Source organism: Diabrotica undecimpunctata, chromosome 1, assembly GCF_040954645.1.
Source record: "Diabrotica undecimpunctata isolate CICGRU chromosome 1, icDiaUnde3, whole genome shotgun sequence".
Taxonomy (NCBI): Eukaryota; Metazoa; Arthropoda; class Insecta; order Coleoptera; family Chrysomelidae; genus Diabrotica; species Diabrotica undecimpunctata.
In genome coordinates this window covers 150,112,913-150,139,710 of record NC_092803.1, presented here as the reverse complement: position 1 = coordinate 150,139,710, position 26,798 = coordinate 150,112,913, and the positions used below count along the sequence as shown (strand labels likewise).

The 26,798-nt window shown below is 33.5% G+C and overlaps 1 protein-coding gene across 1 annotated transcript in view; it reads right to left on the bottom strand.

Annotated features, from left to right (window-relative positions):
- Window positions 1-3,513: 3,513 nt before the first annotated feature.
- The window catches only part of LOC140440786 (retinol dehydrogenase 12-like), a 33,589-nt gene continuing 10,304 nt past the window's right edge, over window positions 3,514-26,798 (bottom strand). The window contains exons 2-4 of the mRNA XM_072531153.1: window positions 20,839-21,162; window positions 11,970-12,301; window positions 3,514-3,759 (exon numbers count right to left, since the gene is read on the bottom strand). Coding sequence (XP_072387254.1) covers window positions 3,565-3,759; window positions 11,970-12,301; window positions 20,839-21,162 — 851 coding nt within the window. The 3' untranslated portion in view covers window positions 3,514-3,564. The remainder of the gene's footprint in view (window positions 3,760-11,969; window positions 12,302-20,838; window positions 21,163-26,798) is intronic.

Sequence of the window (26,798 nt, the reverse complement as noted above, 5' to 3'; positions counted from 1 at the left end):
TGTATATTAATGAAAAATGTTAACAAAATCTCTCTTCACTGGCTGTTTATTTCCTTTTAAAAATTATTAAAAAAGTTTATTACCTTGGAATTGGATACAAATCAAACACACTGTCCTACACAAACTGCAAATGATCTAGGGTAACCCTTGGAGACACAAAATAGGCAAATATTAAGGAGGTCGAACATTGTTTTGAAGTTCAGATTATCCTGGATGATAAAAAAATGTATTCTTAATGACTTCTTAAAACGTTGGAAATACTGTTTTTCAAAACTCTTCAGGCTGAAGACAAAATATATAGGGAGATATAGTGTCAGACCACAATCCAGTAGTGGCATAATTCCGAATAAAACTTAAAAGAGTACAAACATTTAAGTCCAAACAAGTAATAGATATCAATCGTTTAAATGATGAACCGATTAAACATCAGGCAGAAACAAGCATTCAGGCAAATCTTGAAAAACTTGAAAAGGCAGAGAAGATACCAGAACTAGGCATTAATAAACACTGGGCCATTATTAAAAAAAACGTGCTGGAGCCCGCTAAAAATATTCTGAAGAGAGAAAAACCAAAGAAACAGAAAAAATGGATGAGTGACGAAATTTTGTTATTGATGAATCCTCGAAGACTATCGAAAGGCAAAAATGAAGAACAGTATAAGCAAATTAACACAGAGATCAAAAGAAAAATCAGCGACGCTAAAAAACAATGGTTACAAGACAAATGTAAGGAGATTGAAAACTTGGAAGCCAAATATGATACGTTCTTTCTTCACAAGAAAATTAAAGAAAATATCAACAATAGAAATGGGAAGCAGACAGTACTTATAGACCAACAAGGGAACATGATAATGGAAACAGAGGAGAAACTAAAACATTGGCAGACATACATAGAAGAACTTTTTGATGATCAAAGGCAGCCTCCGTGTGATAATTTTCCAGAGGAGACAGGTTCAGAAATAAGCAAAGAAGAAGTAATGCAAGCGGTGAAGTCATCAAAGAATAGCAAAGCTGCAGAACCAGACGAGCTACCAGCGGATATACTAAAGTTGATAGACGAAGATCGAATCTATTTGTTAGTAGACTTATTTAACAAGATTTATGAAAACAGTATAATTCCTGAAGAATGGCTAAGATCAACCTTTGTCCCTCTTTCCAATAAGGCACATGCTAAGCAGTGCAAATATCATCGCACGATCAGTCTGATGAGCCATACCTTAAAAATATTCCTCAAAATAATTCACAATAGAATTTACAGAAAATTGGAAGAAGATATCGGAGAAACTCAGTTTGGATTCCGGGAGGGATATGGAACTCGCGAAGCATTATTTACCTTTAACATCTTGACATAGAGGTGTTTGGATGTGAATCAAGATGTATTTGCTTGTTTCATTGATTACAAGGCATTTGATAACGTCAAGCATGACCAACTTTTTTAGAGATCTTGGAAGCTAAACAGTTAGACACTCGCGATATAAGAATAATATCTACTCTGTATTATAATCAGAAGGCAGTCGCACGCATCAAAAATAGCACAACAAATGAAATTCAAATTAAAAAAAGAGTTAGACAAGGATGTGTGCTGTCACCAATGCTATTTAATCTCTATTCGGAAGAAATTATGAAGAAAGCATTGGAGGAAGAAGAGATTGGGATAAAAGTTAACGGCCAACCAATTAATAATATTAGATACGCAGATGATACGGTTTTAATGGCGAAGACAGTAGAAGACCTGCAAGCCATTTTAAACAAGGTAGTCATAGCTAGTGAAGAGAAAGGGTTAACAATGAACGTCAAGAAGACGAAATTCATGATTATTTCAAAAAAATCAAAGATTAAATGCAAACCTGTACATTCACAATAACGAAATCGAACAAGTGCACAAATATAAATATTTGGGAACAAGCGTTAATGACAACAATGACATCACAGAAGAAATAAAAACTAGAATTGGAAAGGCTTGAGCTGCTTTTGTTAATATGAAGGACATTCTGTGAAGTCATGACATTAACTTAAACCTGAAAATGGGATTGGTTAGATGCTACATCTTCTCGATACTGCTGTACGGAGTAGAAACTTGGACTTTAAACAAGCGCAATACCGATAAACTAGAGGCCTTCGAAATGTGAATATACAGAAGAATTTTGAAAATACCTTGGACGGACAAAATAACAAATAGTGTAGTTTTTCGAAGAATTAACAAAGAACGGGAGCTATTGATCACCATCAAGAGAAGAAAGTTGGAATATCTTGGTCATGTGATGAGAGGGAAAAAGTACCGATTGCTCCAGTAAATTATCCAAGGAAAGATTCAGGGCAAACGAAGCGTGGGGAGACGACGTATATCTTGGCTGCCCAATTTAAGAGACTGGTTTCAGTGCACATCTAACCAATTATTTAGAGCAACAGCTTCAAAGATACGAATACCAATGATGATTGCCAAACTCCGTAGCGGAGAGGGCACTTGAAGAAGAAGAAGAAGACAAGACAGCAGACCACTTTCTGTGCAACTGTTTACGGTTGAATATAATGAGGTTTAATACATTTTAGCATTATCAAGTCGAGCCCTATGACTTCGTAGAAGTATTACACCAACGGCATAATATACTATGTTAAAAAGTCTGGGGTGAACGGACAATTTTAACCTAGATATGAACTCACAATAGACCCTCTTCGGTTGAGTGGAAGGGTGGATAAGCGTCCCCTTATATTAAAATTAACCTAACCGGTCCATGTCCCATTCTATTGTTGCTACTTTTTACATATTTTCCTTTATAAATGTCCAGGTTAGAGTACCATATGTGAAGACAAGGAGTGTACATTGCTTGAATACTTTTGTCTGTAGGTGTTGGGAATAATTTATTTTTTTTTAAAAGGTAAAAGAAATAATAAATTAGACTTACTTACAATCAATTTAATTTAACTATCCAGACATAACAGGTTTCGCTTTCTACAATATGCAAAGCATCTTCAGGTCTCGATATCAGATGCTTTGCATATTGTAGAAAGCGAAACCGGTCATCTGGATAGTTAAATTAAATTGATTGTGAGTAAGTCTAATTTATTATTTCTTTTACCTTTTGAAATGGACTCACACAAGCAACACATTCATGATTATTTCTTTTTAGTTCATAAGATAGTTTCCCAATGATGCATATGTAAACCTTTTTTTTATTTGTTCGGTCTGGTTTTTCATTATTTAATTTGATGATTTATTTTAAATACTGTTGCACTGACGTTTTAGCTCATAAACATTTATAATAACAACTATTATATTTTTTTACGTCAGACGCTTATAAGTAGACTTAATGAAAAGCTAGTGAAAAAACACGCTCAATACGAAAAATTGATAATAAATAAGTAAGGAAATAAATAATAGTACGATCAAATATATAAACTTAAGATAAAATATAAGTATGGAACTCCACGACTTTGCACGGGAATAATGAAAAAGATAATGATGATCATGATGTTTAGTATGTTTGGGGGTAAAATAAAAACAAATGACTAAATTTGAGTATTTAATAAATAATAAATTATTTAATAAAATATCATTATTTATAAGCTAATCCAGTTTTTCCTCAGGTTTAAGCTGTACTATTTCCTCTGAAGCCTGCCAGATTGCTTCGCAAAATTTTGTATCATAAGCTAACCTAGGTCTTATATTATGAAAATATCTTCCAACAAAATTGCCTGTTACGTTTTTGAACTCGTTGGCAATTGCTATTTGTACTGCGCCTTGAGAGGTAACCCTTGCTTCCTACAAATAAAATACTTAATATAAACAAAAGCATGATTACAATCTATTTGAAAGTTATGGAGATTTTTAAGTGGCTGCAAAGTGTTTATTCTTATAATTTACAAAATATTTTTATCTTTTGCTTTGATAAAAACGTAATGTCTTACATATACATACCTATAGGTTGAAATTCAATAGGATTGGAATAGGAATAGGAGTAGCACACATATCGGCTTTTCTCCCTATTTAGTTTACTTTACTGACTCTATATAGTTTTTACTCTAGCATGACTTTGGGACTTGAGTCCCTAAAAAGATATGTGTTTCGAACAGAGGGCCACCCACCTAAGTTGATGACTCTCTGTCCGAACTTGGTGTATGCTCTGTCACTAAGCCGCCGATTTGGCAAAATAACTTTGTTCTCCTCGTCGGCTGAGCATCCGAGTGGTCTGACCAACGAGCCCACATGGTCGGTGTCGCACATGGTCTCGTTGCTCAGGTTCTAAATGTGACCTGCCAGAAGCGCCTACGCCTAGGCTGCTGTGTAAAAGGTCTGATGGACCTTGTATACTTATTCATTTAGTTTTAGTGCGAGCATCAGTATTTACTAATACTCGAACTTGTACAGAGAAATTAGTGCGATGACTGAAGGTTTTTTTTATCCTTAACTATGAGGAGTGTATTCCCAAGTGTATAGTGCTTCCACGCACCCCGTGTATATATTTACTTACATGCTAAAAAGTGTGCGTGAGATGGGAAGTGTATTGCTAGGTGTATATTGCCATCACACACCTCGTGTATAGTGTTCTGGAAGTTTTGTTTGGACCTTCTTTCACCGCTTGTGTTGACTGTTGCATGGCTATCTCAGTATTCTTAGATCCTGCTGGTTCACTTTATATCCTGCTAGTTGTTATTTGCGTTGTCTGTTTGTTTTGCAGGTCTATCCGCAGACTGCAGAGGCATACTATAACGTTGGCAAGATAATGTTGTTTACAAATCTGATCTTTGTTTTGAACTTCAGTTTATTTTTCCGTCCTATTAGCGAAGAGAGTTGACTCCTTAATGCCTTAGCTTTGTAGACCGTTTGGTTTACATGTTCTGTAAGCATCACCTTTTTATCAAGCGTTATGCCTAGGTATTTAGTTTTGCTGGTCTATTATATTTGGAGTGTTAGGTAACGTTAGCTCTCTATTTGGTCTGCCTCTTCTGTGCTGGTACATGACGGCCTGTGTTTTTCCGGATTTACTGCTGCTTTCCATTTTATGCACCAGGCTTGTATGCGATTTAGAGCTCTTTGTAGATGACTTGTGGCTAGGTCTGGGTCTGTATTACATGCTGCTATTGCAGTGTCGCCTGCGTATAAACTCAATAACGATCTGGGAACAGTTGGAGCTGATATAACTTCGAACTGGCTAAAGTAGACTCGCCTTGTTGCGAAACTTTAGCCAGTTCGCATTATTTAGTACCGCATGCAGCTTATCGGAGCCGTTGAGGTATACCTGAATGACAAGAGAAGGACATGAAGTCTAATGTAAAGAGTTCCTTACGAATTAGTCCTCACAATGATTTTCCTTAGTTTAAAAGTGTACACGCCACCATTGAACTAGACTCTCTCGTCTCGGGCCCCTACGCCTACATAGTATATCATTTTTAAGCAATGCCCTGACAATCCTATTAGACTATAGGAATACATTAAAAAAAGTGGTAAAAAAAGTACATTTCTAGGCTAGTTCATCATAGGCTTACAAGCGGGAGTAGAAATATAAATTTTACCTTTTTTATTCTGCGCCACTGACTAAATCTCCACTGTCGTGAATTATTTTAGAATTTTTCAAATAATTTTATCTTAACGTACCTACAATATAGCTACAATTATTAAACCATGTTTGAATAACTTTTGGCAATATGTTCAATAAGTAATTTGTATCTAACATTACACAGCAGAACAGGCAGATAAAAAGCTCGAACAGTTTTAAAATGAATTACAACAAGCTTTAGAAGTAACCAAGTCTAGAGAGTTACAATAATCATGGGAGATCTAAATGCAAAAATCGATAGAGAAAGTCAAGGTGATTTTATTGGAAACTTTGGACTGGACAACCGTAACGAGAAAGGAGACAGATTGGCTCAATTCTGCCAAGAGACCGATTTTATTGTCGGGAATACTTATTATGATCTGCGTATATATATATATATATATATATATGATAAGAAATACTGGATATTATTAACTGTCGATATAAACAAACAACACAGTTTATTAGGGCTGCAGTCGGAAAGTTTGGCCGGGATGTTACAGAAACACTCTTTTGACTTTTGGTCTAGATTTCCGAATTATTTTTATTCCTTCTTCAAGACACTGTAATTAGAAGAATGTGTAAATATTTACAATATATCACAAATTGTCAGTGCAACTTACTAGTCGTCGTGATTATTTATATAAAGCTATGACACTCAACATTAATAACACACATATAAAATATAACATATAAAATAATGAACAAAATACATTTTAATATTTAGTTATTGATAGTAAAACTTCGTTTTTGACATCTTTTAATGGTGTGTTTTAACTGATCCATAGAGAACAGAAAGAAAAAACAAAAGTAGTATTATTAAAATGTAATTAAGTGTTCTTCATGTTCTTCTGCATGCAAAACATGTTGCATACCATCAAGACTGGTTTAATATATTACTTCCATTAATAAAACATGAAGAACACTTAATTACATTTTAATAATACTATTTTTGTTTTTTCTTTCTGTTCTCTATGGATCAGTTAAAACACACCATTAAAAGATGTCACAAACGAAGTTTTACTATCAATAACTAAATTTTTAAATGTATTTTGTTCTATGCAAATGCATTTTTAACTAATGGTTCCCTTATAATCTTTTTCATATCCCCATAAAAATAAAATAATATATCTTCTTTTTCTTAATATTGTTCTAAAGCTATTTTCTTGTAGCATGTTAAAGTAAATACTATTTAAATGAGAATAAGCCACAATTAAAGGTTAAAGTACGTTTATTGACGTTTCAATTTCCACTTCGGAAATCGTACTCAAAATAAAAACATTAGTAAATTAAACAAATTTTGTTTTTTTGTTACTTGGTGAAAAATTCTTCTAATAATTTAATTTTATCTGACTCATTTATATTGACAATTCAGACATACATTATACATTTTAAAGTAGACGACTTTAAAATGATAATGCCAATATTGTTGAGTTGCGTTCCTGGGACGACTTTACTGATAGTTGAGTACATGAAATCAACTTTAACTTGAGAATATCCGTCAGAAAAAATCATAGCATGTAATTCGTCTTTAAAAAGGCAAACACATGCCGTGATGACAGTAAAAATCTCCTGTTAGTGATTTCATAGTAAATTATGAGAGAAAAACCAGGAAAAAAACCTCATAATACTATCCCGACATGGTAAGTATTTGGTCGTGCATTTAGTTTAATTTCAATAAACACCAAATTCTGAATTTATATGGTTGTTATGTAAAATACATAAATGTATCCTCTATATGTTACCGACTCACTAATACTGGTATTTTCCTTTTAATAACTTCCTCTTTTATTATGGGTAACCAGATCCTACTACATTCTGCCGAGGAATTTGCGACACAATTGTTCTCATTTAGCATAATTAGAGCCGCTTCTTTGATTTTTCTCTTTTTACCATCCGTTTCTTTTAGGACTATATTTGAATCATTCCATTGAACCCTATGTTCATTATCCCATGCGTGTTTACATATTTGAAATTTAACAAATTCTCTATTTTTGATATAAGATTGATGTTCACTTATTGTAACATTTAACGGCCTTGATGTTTCACCTAAATAAAACTGATCGCATTAACAAGGTATTTTATAACTGCAATTCTTTGTCCTTTCTTGTTCATTGTTAGGTTTGGTTTTAGACAAAATAGATCTCAATGTGTTTGTTGTTTTGAATTTTGTTGAAATGTTGAATTTATTTCCTATCTTTTTAAGTTTTTCTGATAATCCTTTTATGTATGGTATTTTTATTTTCCTCGTATTATTTCTTCTGTATGCTGATCGTATAAGGATTTATTGATTCCTTTTTTAAAATAAATATTGTAATTTGATTTGAAATTTAAATATCTGTTGGTATGTGTTGGTTTTCTATACACCTGAGTCTCACACCCAGTATCGTTCTTAGAGATTAAAACATCCAGGAAAGGTAATGTGTTATTATATTACTTTTCCATGGTAAATGTTATTGTCTCTTCTTTATCGTTTATATCATTCAGGAATGTGTCCAACAACTCTGATCCATGATCCATTGAGAATACATCGTCTACATAGCTCGACCATACTAACAAGAGATTTTTACTGTCATCGCGGCATGTGTTTGTCTAAGACGAATTACATGATATAATTTTTTCTGACGGATATTCTTAAGTTAAAGTTGATTTCATGTAATCGAATGAACTATATTACAAGTAAAGTCGTCCCAGGAACGCAACTCAACAATATTGGCAATATCATTTTAAAGTCGTCTACTTTAAAATGTATAATGTATGTCTGAATTGTCAATATAAATGAGTCAGATAGAATTAAATATTTCGATTTCCGAACGATTTCCGAAGTGGAAATTGAAACGTCAATAAACGTACTTTAACCTCTAATTGTGGCTTATTCCCATTTAAATAGTAATTATCTTCTTTTTCTGTTCATTTCCAGTCATAGCCTGCTTTTTCCATTGATGAAACTTCTACTCCTTCCTGGTTAGCTTTTATCACTTTTCCTAGAACAAAGGGAAAACTTCATTATCATTAAAACATAGTTCCCTTAGAACTCAAGGAGATGGAAACAACAAATTATATTATATTTATAAAATATTACCTGGACCAAGATTTTTATTGTATTTGATAACAACAAAATCCTCACTATGAATATTCTTGATTGTATCATTTTCAACATCACTCGCATCTAGATCTTCATCACAATTAGGTACATCATCGTCGGAAGATTCATATTCGCATATTACTTTTCTCTGTACTGCAGGTTTTTTTACTTTAATTTGTAATTGCTTTAAAGGACCACTGTTAGATGTTATATTATCATAATGGGCCCTGTAAAGTGTAGTGGATACAACTGCTGGAAATATTTTTCGTTTTCTTTTTAGTGGTTCTTTTTCAGGAGTCTTAGGAAAAATAGACATTTTTTGAAAGGAGTGCTAACCACATATCCTTGGTCTTCTTTGTGCTTATACAGCGCAACGTTTTCTAATTTATCCGGTAAAGGAAATAACTCGAAAACGTTTATTGAACTAGTACTTTTATCTTGTAAAATAGTGCTGTTACCGTTCTGTGACTGTTCTTCATTTGGAAGAATTACCCTTACTTCTCTCTGCTCACCGATTGGAGTTGAAGTTGACGTTGTTGGAACTGAAAACGATATTGACATTTCTTCATTTCCTTGAGTTAAATTAGAGTCATCCTCCCCAGTGACATGTTTATGTTTATTTGTTACTAATAAAGCTTCATCCATAAATTCCGCCCAAACATCATAAAGTTTCTTAAATTGTAAGTCTCCCTTCCAGTCTTCTTTATTGTTAAAATTTGTTCTGAAATTATTCATTTCAAGTGGTGATATTTTTTTCTCAAGTACGGATAATATATTCTCTTTTGTAAAAGTTGTGCTTTTAATATCTGATAGATTTGTAAGATCTACAACTTGCCGAATGGATACACATTTCGTGTAATCAACCTTGTTTTTTTCAAAAGGAAATATTGAATTAAAATAATTCCGTTGCATATTTTTTTAAACCGTACTTAGAATGGTTGCAAATGTATACTTTGTTACGTCCTTTAAAGTTTTCAAATTTCCATGTTCTTACTATTATTTGCCAACCAGTTTAAAGATTAAAAAATTAAAACATCAGCGGGTTGGAGAATATGATTGGCGTTGGGGAAATGAGCAACCAGGATGATACCACTTGCTTCCATAATTCGCTGACTTATTTAGTTATATGGGACCTATGTCCATCCACAAAAAACAGAACAGGTTCTGATATATTTTTTTCTTTGAGAAAGGGCAAAAAATGGTTGCGGATATACTCATAAAATACTTCCGAATTCATTCATCAGTGGTCTGATCGTCCCACTGTCCATTCTGATGGTGCAGAATTAACTATATCCTTTGGTATTTTTTTGTACGGATATATGACAATTGGTGGAAATGTGACATCATTGGCTGAAAAATAAGCCATTACAATGATTTGCTCTTCTTCTGCATTAGATTTTCTCTCATTAAAGTTTTCTTCCAATTTCGCCGGCCCAAGGATATTATCAGATCTAGGATCAAGGCTAAACCCGGTTTCGTCTGCATTGTATATCCTATTTGGGTTTAGTATGTCAATGATACCATCTTTTTTTAAATAGTTTTCGATTTCAATAAACCATTTTTCTATATTATCTTTAATAATTCCGTTGCATATTTTTTTAACCCGTACTTAGAATGGTTGCAAATGTATACTTTGTTACGTCCTTTGTAAAGTTTTCAAATTTCCATGTTCTTACTATTATTTGCCAACCAGTTTAAAGATTAAAAAATTAAAACATCAGCGGGTTGGAGAATATGATTGGCGTTGGGGAAATGAGCAACCAGGATGATACCACTTGCTTCCATAATTCGCTAACTTATTTAGTTATGGACCTATGTCCATCTACAAAAAACAGAACAGGTTCTGATATATTTTTTTCTTTGAGAAAGGGCAAAAAATGGTTGCGGATATAATTTGGAAGCTCTCGATTTTGTAATACTCTGCTCTTGGTTTTTTTATCTTAGGATGTCTTCGAAGAAAAGCAGCGAACCTAGATTTCCCGGGTATCCCATCTTTAAAAACAGTCGACCTCCCCGTTTCTTTTATAATTGTATGCACCGTGGAGAGTAAATTTGTTGCATTAACAGGAAAGCCGTTTCTGTCCATAGACAAGATACATTTCGCTAATTTGTCTTCGTCTTCTAAACGAATAGTTTTACGACCAATTTTTCGTTTAAGAAAAGTTTTTTCAAGTCCACGCTTTAAGGTTGTTCTAGGAACACAAGATTTTTTTAGCTGTACATTTTTTGGACATATCTTCATTTTTTACTCATTATCTTCCTTCCATTAAATAACGGTCTTTTCTTTCCTTTCTGGATATCTGGTTAATAAATTATTGTGTTTTAACAATGGTAACCTATATAATCAAAAACCTCCACAATAAAGCCCGTTTCTTCCTTAATATTAGCCTTCTAAATTGTTTAAATTATCGCACCATCTTTTTCTTGGTTTTCCAATACTTCTTCGTCCATTTGGTGACTTATCTCATGCTATTCGTACTATCCTATCCTCTGCCATTCTACTAATGTGTTCGTTCCACTCCTATTTCCGTTTTGTCACCCATCCATTTTCGTCTTTTATATTGCATGCTCTTCTTATGTTTTTGCTTCTCTCCCTATCCAACAGACTTTTCTTTGATATTTGTCACAATATTTTTATCTCTGTTGTTTCTAGTAGTCGTCTAGTTTTAGATGTGTAAGGTCTTGTCTCCGCCGTTTATGTTAATATAGGACCTTGTTTTTGTGTCTTGTTTAGGTGTTTGCCAAGGCGAAGAATAGGCGAGAATGGAGACTTATCCTTGAGAAGGCCAGGACCCACCATGGGTTGTGGAGCCAATGATGATGATAAATAAAAAATACAAAGTACTTACTATACAAAGTATTACTATATAAATATCAATAATCACTTCACGGCACTAATTGCAACCCAAAGACTAAACAACATGTCGCATAGATCAAAACAAAAATGATTTTTAGCGCGCCAACGTTTGATACATGGCAATCAAGCAAAAAACATTGTCACATGGTGCCGAGTTCGTCCTTGTATTTTGGATAGTATAAGTAATAGAGTAACGTAAAAATATGCGGTAAAATGTAATACGAAGTGAAGATAATAACGTTAATTGGCTTAAGGTGACCATAATAGTGGTGTGTCTATTACTGGTGCTCTTACCCTACTCTTTTTCCCAAGCAGTACAGAAATATTTTATTAATACTAAACTTTAAGAAATCGTTGTAACAATATTTTGAAAAATCTTGAAATTGTTCTTATTTTAAGTTATTAATTTAATCGATATGTTTTCTAATTTCGACAATAAAATTAAAAATTTAAATGTATTTTTAGTTCTCAGCAGTCTGGATAACGACACTTACCGTACAAATTTGTTTTAATATATATAGTGTTGGATAATACACTAATCTATCAACTAAATACGACGTATTTCTCTCAGCGTTTGTAAATATCTCTGTTTTTATTAATCCAGGTTGGTAACTATTACAAGTGATATTCCATTGTTTTAATTTCTTCGCAAATATGTCTGAAGTTATTGTGTTACAGAATTTGGAATTTGAGTAGTCGAAGAGTTTAAGGATATTATTTTTGTTGAATTTCAAACTTCTTACCGACCTCCTGGTCATTGTGTGACAATAAGCCATAAATGATGTCGTGAAAACTACTCTAGCACCTTCAGACTTCCTCAAAAGTTCTAAAAATCAAAATTTCAATAATTATTAATAGGTAATTAAATAAATCCTAAAACTAAGGACAATAAAGAACAGACTTGTTAGAAGGTAAGAAAGTAGGTAATAAAGTAGTAAAGAAGGTAGGGTTATAGAGGTAATGGATTTTGACAAGAGCTATGAGTCATGCCGATGCAGTACACAAGTTTACCTGTTATTTACAAGGGCATAGCTCTTGTCAAAATCCATTAACTATCATAAAAGTTTTAAAAAACAGTACTAAGAGATAAATTGAGATTTTGTCCTGGAATTTAACTACAACGAAGAATTCCAGGTTAAAGACTTTCAGTACTGTGGGAGGGAGGAGGTTTAGGTGTTAAACCCGCCCCCAGATCATATAAAGTGAAAAGTATATAAAGAATAGGAAAATGTAACTTTTCACACAAATACACACAATACACCAACTACCAAACTACTAATTTAGTAATTAAAGTACCACTTTAAATACATAGAATACAATAATTATTTTATAAATACACAATAACTAATATTATTTTTCATTTTACTTAGATACGGATACCTAATTTTAAGCTCATGATAAAAGTACTCGCTGTTCCGAGTAGCATGCGCCTACAGGACTGTATCTGAGATGGTCTTGTGGAATATCACGGGTTGTGTTCCTCTGCATGTGCTAGCAGTAAAAAGGAGGCATCTCGGAAGATGTTGACCACTGGACCAAGATGCTGATTCCGAGCCTAAGAGACTGGATATATTGTTTGTTTTAGGGCGTATCTTCGTAGATTCAAAAAGACAGATACAGATAAATGCCTGTACTGCGAATATTCCAACACTGTTACTCACACAATGCTGGAGTGTAATATATGTACAGTGGAGAGAAACAGAATGTATAGAGAAATATATATAAACCCCGTGACTGTGAGAGATATGATTGTGAAGATAACGGGAAGTAAGGAGAAATGGAATAGTATTCACAATTACATCCGAACAGTAATTAAAAAGAAAGAATAAAAAGAGAAACACCAACCGGACCAACGACAGAGGTAATATCTAGATGAGAGATCCATCTCTGATCTAGGTGAGATGAGAAGTGTTCCAAAAATATCGCCAGCCTTACAGCGGCCATACCAGTTGCAGGAGTACGGTACGTGCGACAGTACTATCTAATCTGGCGACGGGCAGGTCCAGATTCAAATTAATTCAAGCTATATTTACGATACCTTTATGTAAATTTCTTCCACCAAAACTTACAAAATCCCGATTCTTCAACTTCGTTTTGGTTGGTTCAACATTAATACTGTGGAGTTAGTGTCATAACTTATGGAATTAATAATTAAAATTTTAAAAATAGTTTTAAAAGTACATGTCGAATAAATTAAAAACTAAGACAAACATGAAATTAAAATATTCTGTAAAGGCGTAAAGGAACTACTCTCTTTTAAAGTAAAAATGCGTAATATGAAAATTGTTGAATTAATGAAAAGCTCTTTTTTATAAATCATAGTTTTATTTATTACATATTAATTCCCAGACAACTTAAATATTGTTTACAAAACAAAAATATTATATAAAAAAGTTTAAATACCTACACTTTTCAAAGTTCATCGTAAATGTTTAAAGATTAAAATAGACAAATTCCAATAAGATATATAATCCTATATGTATATCTACGTATATCCTAGATATAGATATCAACACAGTTAAAAGTATAAAGTATATTTTAACACTTTCATTAAAATTACACCTGGTTTTTTTCGATTTTATTTGTATCCAATTGATAAAATCGTAATTAAATGTAGTATTATTATGAAAATAAATTAATGAACATTTTGGAGAAAAACTGTAAGTAGTATTTAATATAATTGGAGATACTTACATCAAAACAAATTCCTGATAATATGAATATTTTTAAAAATGGATGAAGATTCTGTTGGTTCTATTTCTTCTCCTAACAACAATAAACCAAGTTCACATTCCACCGCTGTTACTTCATTTAAATATCCAATTAAAAACCACCAAACATCCCTATCTATCAAAAGTGAAAAGTAGATCCCGCTGACTGGGAACTAGTAAAAAAAACTGCTGCCATGGTGAAATCAAGAAATAGCTGTTGCTATAAAAGCTAGCATGATTCTGATAATCTTCTTAATTTTAAATCTTATTACCGGGTTGTGGAGGTACCGTTCGAAGAAAAATGATGAATTCCATCCTCAAGGGTGCTTTAAAGGTCCAAACCGGAAGGAACCCATATAATGTGTTCCAAGCCAATGAGGTTGAGTCTGTCTAATATTGTGTAAAAATCCATTTCCATATTAAGTTCTATTTACATTTATTATTTAATTGTTTAAAGTTTGTTTATTGTTATTATTATCCCAGATTTAGTCATACGGCTCACACTCCCTCTAAAGGAAAAATTCACTCATCCCAGATATTTACGGTATCAAAAGGATTGAGCTCTGTTGGGGCTCTTTCCATGTTATCGAGTCCTAGGTGACTTGGTACGTCGGTGTATCTTCCAAAAATCTTCATCTTCGCTCTACAAAATCTTCGCTCACACCTGGACGTCGAAAGTAGCACAGCTTTCTGCATGATCTTATATAGATGTTCATTTATACTCTGCTTTGTTATGTTTTCTACTAGGTTCTTCGGAATGACTCCAGTGGTAGAAAGAATAATAGGTATCATCTGGGTACTTTCCATTCTCCATTGTCTCCTTATTTGTATTTTCAGATCTCTGTACTTAAGGATCTTTTCGTTGTACTAAACACGCAAATTATTGTTGTTAGATTCGATTAGTGTTGTCTTGTTAGTTTATTAATTAGCACGAGATTTGGTCTATTATGTGCTACAGTTTGGTTTGTGTTATTATTATATATATATATATATATATATATATATATATATATATATATATATATATATATATATATATATATATATATATATATATATATATATATATATATATATATATATATATATATTATTTCTGAGTGGTATTCCACGAGTGCTTTCTCGCAATGAGAATGCCCCGGCATCAAGCCATTTCCATTTCTTCTTCAACAAAGGAAGGGTAGATGGTAATAAAACATATACAAGGTGTAGCACTTGCTACAAAAAGACCAGATCCCTCCAGCGCGTGAAACCAGGTATCGGAAGGTGCTTGGCCATGCAGTGGACATGCTGTGCTCTGAGACTAAAGAGAGCTATTGTCTGAAAGTGTCGCCTATTTATTTGTTTTGAAAAAAATGATCTATGGGCACTTTCAGTAAAATAGTAATAGCATTTATCAAATCCCGAACAAGCTCTAACATCGCTCGATCAATAGTCAAGATTTCCCGGCAAATTGCATTCTTCAACTCGATCGATCAATTTACGAGGCTTGCTAGCATATACACGACTCTTTAAATACCTCCATAGAAAAAAATCACAAATTGACAGGTCTGACAGACCTTCTAGGCTACGGCAAATCTCCGAAACGTGAAATGAGTTGTTCTGGGAACAGATTGCGGAGAATATTTATTGAAGCACACATTCCTTGGGTTTATCCCTTTTCTGCGAAGTTCTGGAACCAAAAAATTTTGAAATATGTCAACGTAGCAAATAAAATTAACGGTGGTATGGCCAGTCTCTTCGAAAAAATATGGCTCAATAATGCCAGTAGGACCAATGGCACACCACACTGTGACTTTTTGAGAATGTAAAGGATGCTCATGTAGATTTCGTTGGTTTTCATGAGCTCAGTAGGGGAGTGGTAGGAACACTGAGACGAAAAAATTTCAATGCCAATAACTTTTTTATTAAATGCTACTTTAAACTTATATTGTACAATGATATTTGGTATATAAATAAGAACTGAAAAATCATGTCGTTTTCTCATAAAAATTAATGTTAAAACCTCAAAAATATAAAAATTAAAAATTAGTAAATGTCACACTGTTCCTTTCAATGTGGGAACACTGAGACGTAATAATTAACATTATTTGACGTTAAGACTATATATATATATATATATATATATATATATATATATATATATTTAGGGATTCTACAGTATTCACTGCCTTCCCTCGCTCAACCGTTTCCATCTCTCTCTGTTGTTCCATTCTCCATCGTTTAGTCCTCTCTTACTCATGGCGTCGTCTACTTCGTTCCTCCAGGATTTTCGGGGTCGTCCTCTTTTCCTCCTTCCTATGGGGCTCCATTCGGTTATTCTTTTTATCCATCTGCTGTCGCTAGCTCTTCTTACATGTCCATACCACTTTAGTCTTTTTTGTTCTATATATGTTAGTATGTCTGTTTCTATTGATGTTCTTTGCTTTATTTCGTCATTACTTCTCCTATCCATTCTTGTTACTCTGCAGCATCTTCGCAAGCATTCCATCTCTGTTGCTATTATCTTACTGCTGTTTTTCTTGTTTATGATCCAATTTTCGGCCCCATATGTCATAATACTTCGCACTAATGTTTTATAAATCTGCGTTTTTGTCTTCATATTTAGGTGTCTATCCCACCATACTGAGTTAAGTTGTCGGATTGCTGTTCTTGTTTGTCCTAATCTTTGTGTAATTTCTTCCTCTGTTGTTGCCTTTTTCGTGATTATGAACCCCAGGTATTTGAATTTATCCTTTCCTTTGATTGTTACGTTGTCATCAATCTGTAGATCTTCTATGTCTTCTTCACTTAGGTAGATAGGTACTCTGTTTTCGCGAGGTTAATATCTAGGCCAGCCTTGATAGTTAAGACTATCAAAGTTTAATTCAAATTTTAAAAGCGAACTTTGGCGCTTGGTTAACCCTTGCATTAAAGGGGGCGGCAAAATCATTTTAATGTCTCTTTTTAATACATGTGAGACATCTGGGACAACTGGAAAGAAGAACCTATTTTCACATTTAGCGCTTTTTCGCAAAAACGATATTTTAAAATCATTTTCTTTTATTTGAGACGAGACTTTGCCTACATAATATGTCTTTTGCTTAGAGTTGAATTCAACGAGCACATAATTCCCATCATTTGGACAGCGATCAAGATCTTCGAAAATAATTGGTTCTGGATCTTCACCAATAAAATCCTCCCCTCCGCTGAAATCTTGTAGTTCCATCTCATTTTCGTCTTGCTCGTCAGAATCACTATCTAATACGCGCCGTGCTACTTTTTTCGGTTTTGGTGTTTTTTCTTTAGATTTAATCAGCTCCATTTTTTTCGGGGTATCCGTAGCTATCATCGTCCTTCCTTTGCGTCTTTTGTTGCCCTCTACAGATTTTCTTGTCGGAGCTTTAGGATAACCCTTAAAAACTGTTGGACTAACAAAGGTTTTAGTAGTAGTAGCAGTATGACTTGGACCTGGATTTTCTACATCTGGAGATTCACTTATCTTTTCAGCAGCAGCTTCAACTGCAACAAGCGGCCTATCTGTCACAAAACTTGACAAAAAATCTTCTTCAGCGAAGACATGCCGATCGAATGGAAATATTCCAGATTTTCGAAAAGCGCTTGCGATGTTAACTGGCGTCATTGCTCGTGGATATGCTGTGCCCACACAGGCTGCTACGTTGTAAATTGTAAATGTCTGACCGGGATGGTTCATCATCCATGCATCTACTGCAGCATTGTAGAAAGTCTGAAATGGCTTAAATAAACCTACGTCCAACGGCTGTAATCTGTTCGTGCAATGTGGCGGTATAGTTAGGATTGTAACGCCATTATTTTTACATAAATCGATTGCCTCAATCGATAAATGACTTTGATGATTGTCCATTAGCAATAAAGAAGGGTTTTCTCTAGTACTACCAGTGTGCTTAATAAAATGCCTAACAACTTGCACAAAGCACTCTGTATTCATCCAACCTGTTTTTGAAGCTAGTCCTAAAGTTCCAGGAGGCGACCCATTTATCATAAAATCTTTAAAGTGTACTCTTGGGAATACCAGAGCAGGAGGAATAGCTACTCCAGATGCTCCAACAATACAGCATGTTGTAACGAGTGTTCCACGTTTGCCACTTGTGGCTTTACTAACCTGTCGTATACCTCTTTCTGCAAACACTTTTTGGGACTTTTGAACGGTAACGGTTCCTGTCTCATCTAAATTAAAGATGCGACTACCATCTCCAAACACAGGGAAATGCTGTAAAACGGTTTCAAGTTTACTGAAAAACATTGCAACATTAAATTTATTGAAACCGGTTGCCCTTGCAAGACTACAACCTTCTGGGGTCCGGAGGGATAAATTATTGGAATGACGTTTCTGAAATCCTTTCATCCAGGCAAGTGAAGCGATTTTTAAAGTATGCCAGTTTGCTGGAACCACTATGTTATTGTAGACTGCAGCTTCATATGACAGTTTTCGGGTATCTTCTCTTGATAGGCCATAAAACATTTTAGAACATTTAATTATATATTCGCACAAGTCGTTCTCCTGTTCGATAGTAAAAATTTGTTTTACTTTGTAATTAGGACATAAACGGACGTTCTCATCTTGTTGATATTTTTTAACATATCTGTAGACTGTTTGGAAAGATACTCCTTTTATTCGTGCTACAGTGCCACCTTGTACTAATTCAACAGCCTGTCTCATCATATCTTCAGAGAATCTTCCTATTTTCCGATCTGTTTTATTTTTTCTTGGCATCTTCGTTCTGTAAGAGAAATTATTTTGCAAATGACCTGGCTTATACAACTATAACGGAACAGTGAGACAGTAAAGGAACAGTGAGACGCGTCTCACTGTTCCATCTGCTGTGTTGTCTCACTGTTCCTTAAAAAATCGTTAATAAAAATATATGAAAAAAACTAATAAAATATGTACAAAAATCGTTGGTTTTAATTTAATTGTTTCGTAAAATGGTTTACTTTGTAGTTAGAATAACCTACCTTGTCTAAGAAACTTCAATTTTCGTGAAAACAGCGGCCACGTGGATACGGTATATTTACTACGATGCACTCACTTCAAATGACCAGCGATAACTAAAACATTTCTTTTTGAATCTTAATGGTTTCTTGTTTGCTTCACTTTAAGGTGGTAATAGGCATGTTCGTTTAGTTCTACCTTATAATACCGAACGTGGTAAGCTCTACCGCGTTTGTCTCAGTGTTCCGACCGTCTCACTGTACCTACCTCTCCCCTACCTGTAATTCTGTACCTGATTTCTGAAGGGGTTCAATTAATTAATAATATACAATAAAGAAACATATTACGTTTAGACCTGTATGAAGATTTAGAGATTATTAAAGATATAAGTAAAAGTTATACTCTAACTTTTCGCATCTTTTTCTCCTGCTACTACGCCATTTTTCGCCTTCATCGTCTTGATGACTACATATAATTACATTTCTATAATTTGTCATTATTAACTTTCACTCTTATTCCCGTATTACCAGTATCATTCCCTTCTACATTAACGAAAACTAACAACCCACCTCATATAAATGTCATCCATAGTAATTCATCCAGTTCTTCCCAGTCCTCATAAATGATCTTCATTTTATTCTTCTCAATTTCTTTAACAGTTTATCCTATATTAACTACACTGAATATCTATTAAACTTTTCATAAAATCTTCTAAATAAATATCCATAACATTTCATAATACAATAGACAATTTCTTTTCCATTCAAAATTTCTTAGGCCAATAATGAATTTATACCCAATCACATATGTTTTCCCATCCATAGGTACATTGTACTAACACACCCTAACTTGAGGAATCTTTAAGTTCACCACTCTTTCTTTTCTCTTTAATTAATTTTCATTCCATTTCACAATTTATATTACCAACTTATGACACTGACTACAATTTATTCTTTTACTATCTCCACCACAGCTTATCTTATAACCCTTGCAATTATTTACTGTCTTTTAGCATCAATAATCCTAAAAAACCCTAAATTTTTCAATCAAATTCAAATAGGTAATCCGTATTTTACATTTTTACAATTCTAATTTACCTTATACATAGACAACCAACCATACTTTTGACCATAAAATTTCCAACACACTTTATTTTCACTTCATTTACCACTAACATTACTTTATTCACACACTATTAGTTATAATTACATACAGGACATTACAATTTCTTCCAGTGTATGGAAGATAAATTTCTTTTGTTTCACATGTAATTATCCAACCATTAACAATTTCTTTATTCATTTACTTTAAATTATATAATAGTATAGACAGAAGGTATGAAATTTCCGGTTTTGACAGGTTCTTTGGGGTTATAACTAATTTTCACTAATTATTTGAAATGTAAACACATTTTCGCGCCTTAAGAAAATAATTATTATTATCCAAAAGAGTCGTCATAGGTCATAACGCTAACTGTTACCAAAGAATATAGACGCATATGCGTCTATATTCTATGCTATTACTACTTTGCTATTACTTTAGTGTTCGATTTCTTGGGGTTAGTACATACCTATTTATATACCAATAAATATATTATCTAACCTCTAATTTGACATATTTATATGCAAGTTTCATACATATGAAAAGCGAGGAAAAAATACCAGAAAGAGAAAAACAAATATTAAACATTGTGCTTACCCACGAGTAGATGCGTAAGTAGAAATGAGCTAAAATGGTTAACTTGCATTGTTTCATTTAGCCCATCTTCTGTTCGAGTATTCATACTCTGAACCATTCCAACATTATTTATTAATATATCTAATTTTGATTCAGACAGTATTAGCCTACTTGCAAGTAGTCGTACTGATTTAAAGGAAGCCATGTCAACATATTCTAGAATAATATTCGGGTTATTAGTTTCACGTATAATTTGTTTTCGTAGTTTTTCATCCACTGTTCTGCTGGCTATGATAACCTTGCAGCCTCTAGAGGCCAGTTGAAGAACTATGTCATATCCAATGCCTACAAATAAAATAGAATGTAAAAAATGTTATCGAAAAGTACACCTTATATTTTAACAAAAAATACACATCTTTAAAAGTCTACTGGATAAAAGATAAATTTAAGTGAGCAAGAAAATAGGACGGTGATATTATACATCATAAGACGCAGCCCTAAAACCTGTTATTTAAGAAAACTATTTTAAAGCTTAAGGTATTCTCAGGACCCTTGTATACCCTCAGGAACAAATGAGTGGAATCCAATTTAACCAACGTCATATTTTTTCACCCATTTTTCACTAATTTATTACCACCCTAATAATTTTTTACCACCAAATCAGCCTTAAGAGGAGCGATTCTGCTGGCTTAATGTTTAAGCTAGCAGAATTCGGAAAATAACTTTTTGCCTATGGAATATTTGTTCACCCATTTTTCACAAAATTATTACCACCCTAATAATTTTTCACCAGCAAACCACCCTTAGTGGGGGCGATTTTGTTGGCTTAAGATTCAAGCTAGCAGAATTCAGAAAAAAACATTTTGCCGATGGCATATTTTTTCACCCATTTTTCACTAATTTCACTAACCTTTAAATGGAGCGATTCTGCTGGCTTACGGTTAAAGCTAGCAGAATTCCAAAAAAAAAATATTTATGATATACCATAGTGCTTTGCTAGGTTTTTACGAATTTATTACCACACTAATAATTATTCATCCCTTAACTACTCCTAACTCAATAGTTCTGTTGGGTTAATATTTAAGGTGATAAAAAATATATTTTTACAATTTTACTGTACTCTAATTGTAACTGAAATTATAAATTGCTTGCCAGATTTTTACTTAATTTTATCTACTCTCATAATTTTTGACCACTTAAGCCACAGTTAATGGGAAACTATCAACAAGCTACGCATTCACGCTAGCTAAATGCAAAAATTTTTGGAAACACGAAAGTGCTCTGATTTTTACTATATTTTTACCAACGTAGTCATTTTTTTCTCAACTTAGTCATGAGTACATGGCTAAGCGAAATCGAATCGTGAGTCCCTTTTATAAGTATAAAATAACTGAAATCAAACTGAGTTTTAGTAAATATAACGGAATTGATATATTTCACAGAATAATTACCAGGTAAGAAATATTCAAATTGAAATAATTTTACTATGTTTATTATATTAATTGTCTAATTGTACAGGAGGGTCGGGAACCTTACACACCTATTGTTAAAAGATTAAAAGATTTGTATTTATTAGGTACATCCATAGACCTGAGCGAAGTGTAGCTACCGCCAATCAAGGAGTGGGGGCTGCAGTCTTAATTGGATATTAGATTCATAGTTTTCAACTTTGGTAATAAATTGTAAATATAGCACCTTGAGTACTGACCCTGAGTGTGTTTCATGCTTAGTACAATAGTTTTTGATTAATTTTTAATGGTAAAAACCAATGCATATTCATCTACGCACGATCACGTCTAGAGTTGATTTATAACTCTTGAAATGCGAAAACGTGCATTTTTTTTACGACTTTACGCCCCCAAAATTAGAGCGTAAAGTGCGGAATTTACGCCCAGTGTGTTACGTGAAAATTTTGAAGATAGCAAAAAATAGTAAAAGTTTGAAGTAAAAGTACAATACAAAAAAAAATATTAAAAATACCTTTTTACCCCATTGAGGGGTAAATAATTGTAAAGGTGGTAAGTAATTGGAAAAGCTTTGTAGCACACAGTGGTATTAAAAACTGACTTCTTTTAATTTAACCTAAGCTACCACGGGTTCATTGAGAGGCAAAAAATTAGTAAAAATCGAGCAGAATCATGTGGTATTTCAAAATTATTTTTTTTATTAATAGATTGCTTAAATTTTAACAGAATTATTAGCTTCCCATGAGAGGCAGTTGAGAAATGAATAATTACTAGGGTGATAATAAATTCGTTAAAACCTAGCAGAACACTGGTATTTCAAAAATTTTTTTTTTTTTTTCTAATTTCACTGGCTCAAATATACTTAGTGACATTAGAAGTGTTACACCCAGAAGGAATAATTTCTTAAACTTAATTTTTTGGCAACATGGCAGATTTACATCAAGAATGAAACGATAACGTTGTCAAGAATTTTTATTAACAAGTAATCAAAAAAAAAAATTAATAATGTGTTTGGCGACCCCGTAGCTGAATACACTCCTGTATACGTCTAGGCATGAACAAAATGAGATGTTCAATGCCTGCTTGTGGCTCCTCGTTTCAAGCAACTTAAACTTCATGTATTAACTGTGCCAGAGTCTGTACAGGATGGTGCAAAGTGGACAGTCTCCTTCACATCATATCCCATACATTTTCGATAGGATTTAAATCCGGAACACGGGCGGCCGTGGCAACACATTAACGCCAGCTTCTTGGAAAAGTCCATAGTTTAATGAGCAATATGAGGACGCACGTTGTGTTGCTGAAAAAGGACGTCTCGACGGCCGTCGAGATAAGGCAGTAAACTGGTTTGTAAGATGTCTTCAATATAACGCGCAGCTGTGATTACATTACATTACTCCAACTGTCCTGTAAACATGCCTCTCAATAGCAAACCCGATATCTCATCGTTCTCCACGGCGGCGTCTTACCATCCTACGACCATTATGCATTCCTAAACAGCATCGTGATTCATCGCTGAATGCTACATTACGCCATTCTGCTACCCAATGCTGCCGTTCTCTGCACCAATTCAAACATTGATGACCGTGGTCCGCAGTCTAAGGAAGCACTAGTCATGGGCGGAATTAAACCAGTCCAAAGGCTCGAATACGAAGGTATAGTGTACGCATACTAACAGGTTTACCTACTACTCCAAACCATTGGTCAGCAATTTGACGCGCAGTAGCAAAACGATCTCTCAGAGCCAGTAATCTAAAGCGTCTATCCTGACGCTCTGTGGTACGCCTTGGTTGACCAGTTGGTCTTCTTCGTATTCCTCTGCCTTAGTTTGTCCACACACGACAGACACGCATACGACAAACCCATATCTTTATACACAATAATTCTACCCCTGTCAAAATCGCTAAAATGGTGGTAATTATGGTTTATTCGAACTCGAGGCATTTGCTTACACTGAATACAATTAGACTGAGGAACAATAACTAAAAATTTCTATACGAACCGGTTTTCACAGGTCGGTCTCTCACAAAAAAAATTAGAAGATAAAACTTTATTTTTACAAAAAGTAGAAGAGATAAACGATTGGTATTGTTATCATAGCATGTTTTAAATATAGTCATTCTGTTGCCAAAAAATTAGGTTTAAGAAATTATTCCTTCTGGGTGTAACACTTCTAATGTCACTGAGTATATTAAGCTAGCAGGAACGTTTCCAAACAAGATTGGTTTAGGTATACAAAATTATTAGGGTGGTTAAAGTTTAGTAAAAATTTAAGAAACACTTTTTTATTTCAGTTATAAGTAGAGAACAGTGGATTTGAAAAAAAAAAGATTTTTTCTCCTTAAATTTTAATTTAACAGAATTATTGACTTTCCATAGGGGTAGCTGAGGGATGAAAAATTATTAAGGTGGTAATAAATTCATAAAAACCTAGCAGAATACTGTGGTATATCATTTTTTTTTAATTCTGCTAGTTTTAACCACGAGCCAGTAGAATCGCTCCCCTTAGGGGTGGTTTGGTGGTGAAAAATTTTTAGGGTGGTTATAAATTAGTAAAAAATGGGTGAAAAACTATGCCATCACCAAAAAGATTTTTTTTAAATTCTGCTAGCTTGAACCTTAAGCCAGCAGAATCGCTCCCCTTAAGGGTAGTTTGTGGTTGGTGGTGAAAAATTATTAGGGTGGTAATAAATTAATGAAAAACGGGTGAAAAATTATTACGTAGGTTAAATTGGATTTCGCTCATTTGTCTCCGCTAGCTTAGGGGTCCTGGTGTTCTCATAACTCGAGAACACCACTTTTGGTAAATTTAGTACCTGACTTTTTTTTCAGATGAAAGATAAATTTAGGTTTATGACAACTGGGTTTTATTCCGTTTTTTGTATTACTAATTTGGGCCCTCAAGAAGAGGCAAAAAAGTTTGTCACTCCTGCCCACAGGATTCTCGCTAAATTCACTCGATTTACAAGAACCTATACGGCGTAAAAAAAAAGTTTTGAATAAGAAATTCGGGATAGTATCTAATAGTAGAGGATCCGATATAACAAAAACCTTCACCGATTTTTTTATTAGATAAAAATTTCCAGCCAAATTTAAAAAGTAGTAAAATGGCTGTTAGAATAGTCACAATTTTTAAAGATTTATAATATATAAATGGTCATTTAATTTTATAATTAAGTTCCAAAACCAAAATTTTATTAATAACATAACTAGTTCAGTTTTGAATTAAAAAATCAGTTTAGCTTCCAATAAACAACAAATTATTTTGTGACGAGATTTTTGACGATTATACATTTAAAGATTCTAAAGCCATTGAAGGAAAATTTACATATTTATTGGTAAATATTACTACACCGCTGTGAATTTTTTGAGTGAGTTCTAGAAAAGGATGATGCAGCTACGTAGCCATCAAAATTAATGGTTAACACATTGATTACAGGTTATGTTGCTAGAACCATGTAATTTTTCACTTTTACTGCACTGTGCTACACTTGCAGTCACTTTTTTTTACATAATTTAGTAGATGAATATTAGTGAACCTTGTCGGAAGTTTGAATGATAAAAATAGATCAATTATTTCCTTCTTTTTGAGCTTATTTAGCTCCGCCGCTAAAATCACTACTTCTCCGTCGACAATCATCTTTTCTTTATATGATCATTTTAGCATTGTATACATCATATTGAAATATAAAAATAAAATAAATTGTTTAATCATTCACCTCTATAACGTCCGTATTCTAACATTATTCTTACAAAATAACATTACAATAGTTCAATGCCTCAAATATCTGGATCGGAACTCGAATCTGTATCTTCTGTATCTGTATCATCTTCGCTATCACTATCAGCGTCATTTTCCATTTTGCTCTAGAGGTTTATCTATTTCATATGATTTATGATGAGGTTGATAAAATTTTGCTAAAGTGTATGGCTCGGCTCTTAACATATCATCTGTAAATGGTATATTTCTCTTTCTTAGCCACTCTTTTATTTCATCTTTTTTTGATGCAGTCGTTATATTTTTTTTACTTTGAACATTGTGGTATGGGGCATTATCAACCACTAATACACTTTGTTGTGGTAAGTTCGGAATCAACATTTCCACTTGCCACTTTTTATAATTTTCAAAGTTCATCTGAGTATGGTAATCACCAGTTTTTAAATTTGATTTAAATTTTAAGTAGGACTTTTTTATGAACCCCATTTCTCCTCCTGTATGAACTATTATTAACCTCTGTCCTTTAGAGATAGGCTTACGCAAACCATCGTGAGAATCATCATTCCAACTTTTATTGAATGTGTGACAAGAGTGGATGTATGTTTCGTCCATGTATACTATAGGACGATTTTCGTTTCTATACCTCTTAATACTTCGCAAAAAAGCTATCCTTTTTTGTTGGATATCAGGTTTTTCCATAAGCAATTTTTTCTTTGTCTGAGTTTTTCGCCAACGGAAACCAATTTTATGTAATACTTTTCGTAAACTTTCGTACGATTCTGTGTAATTAATTTCAT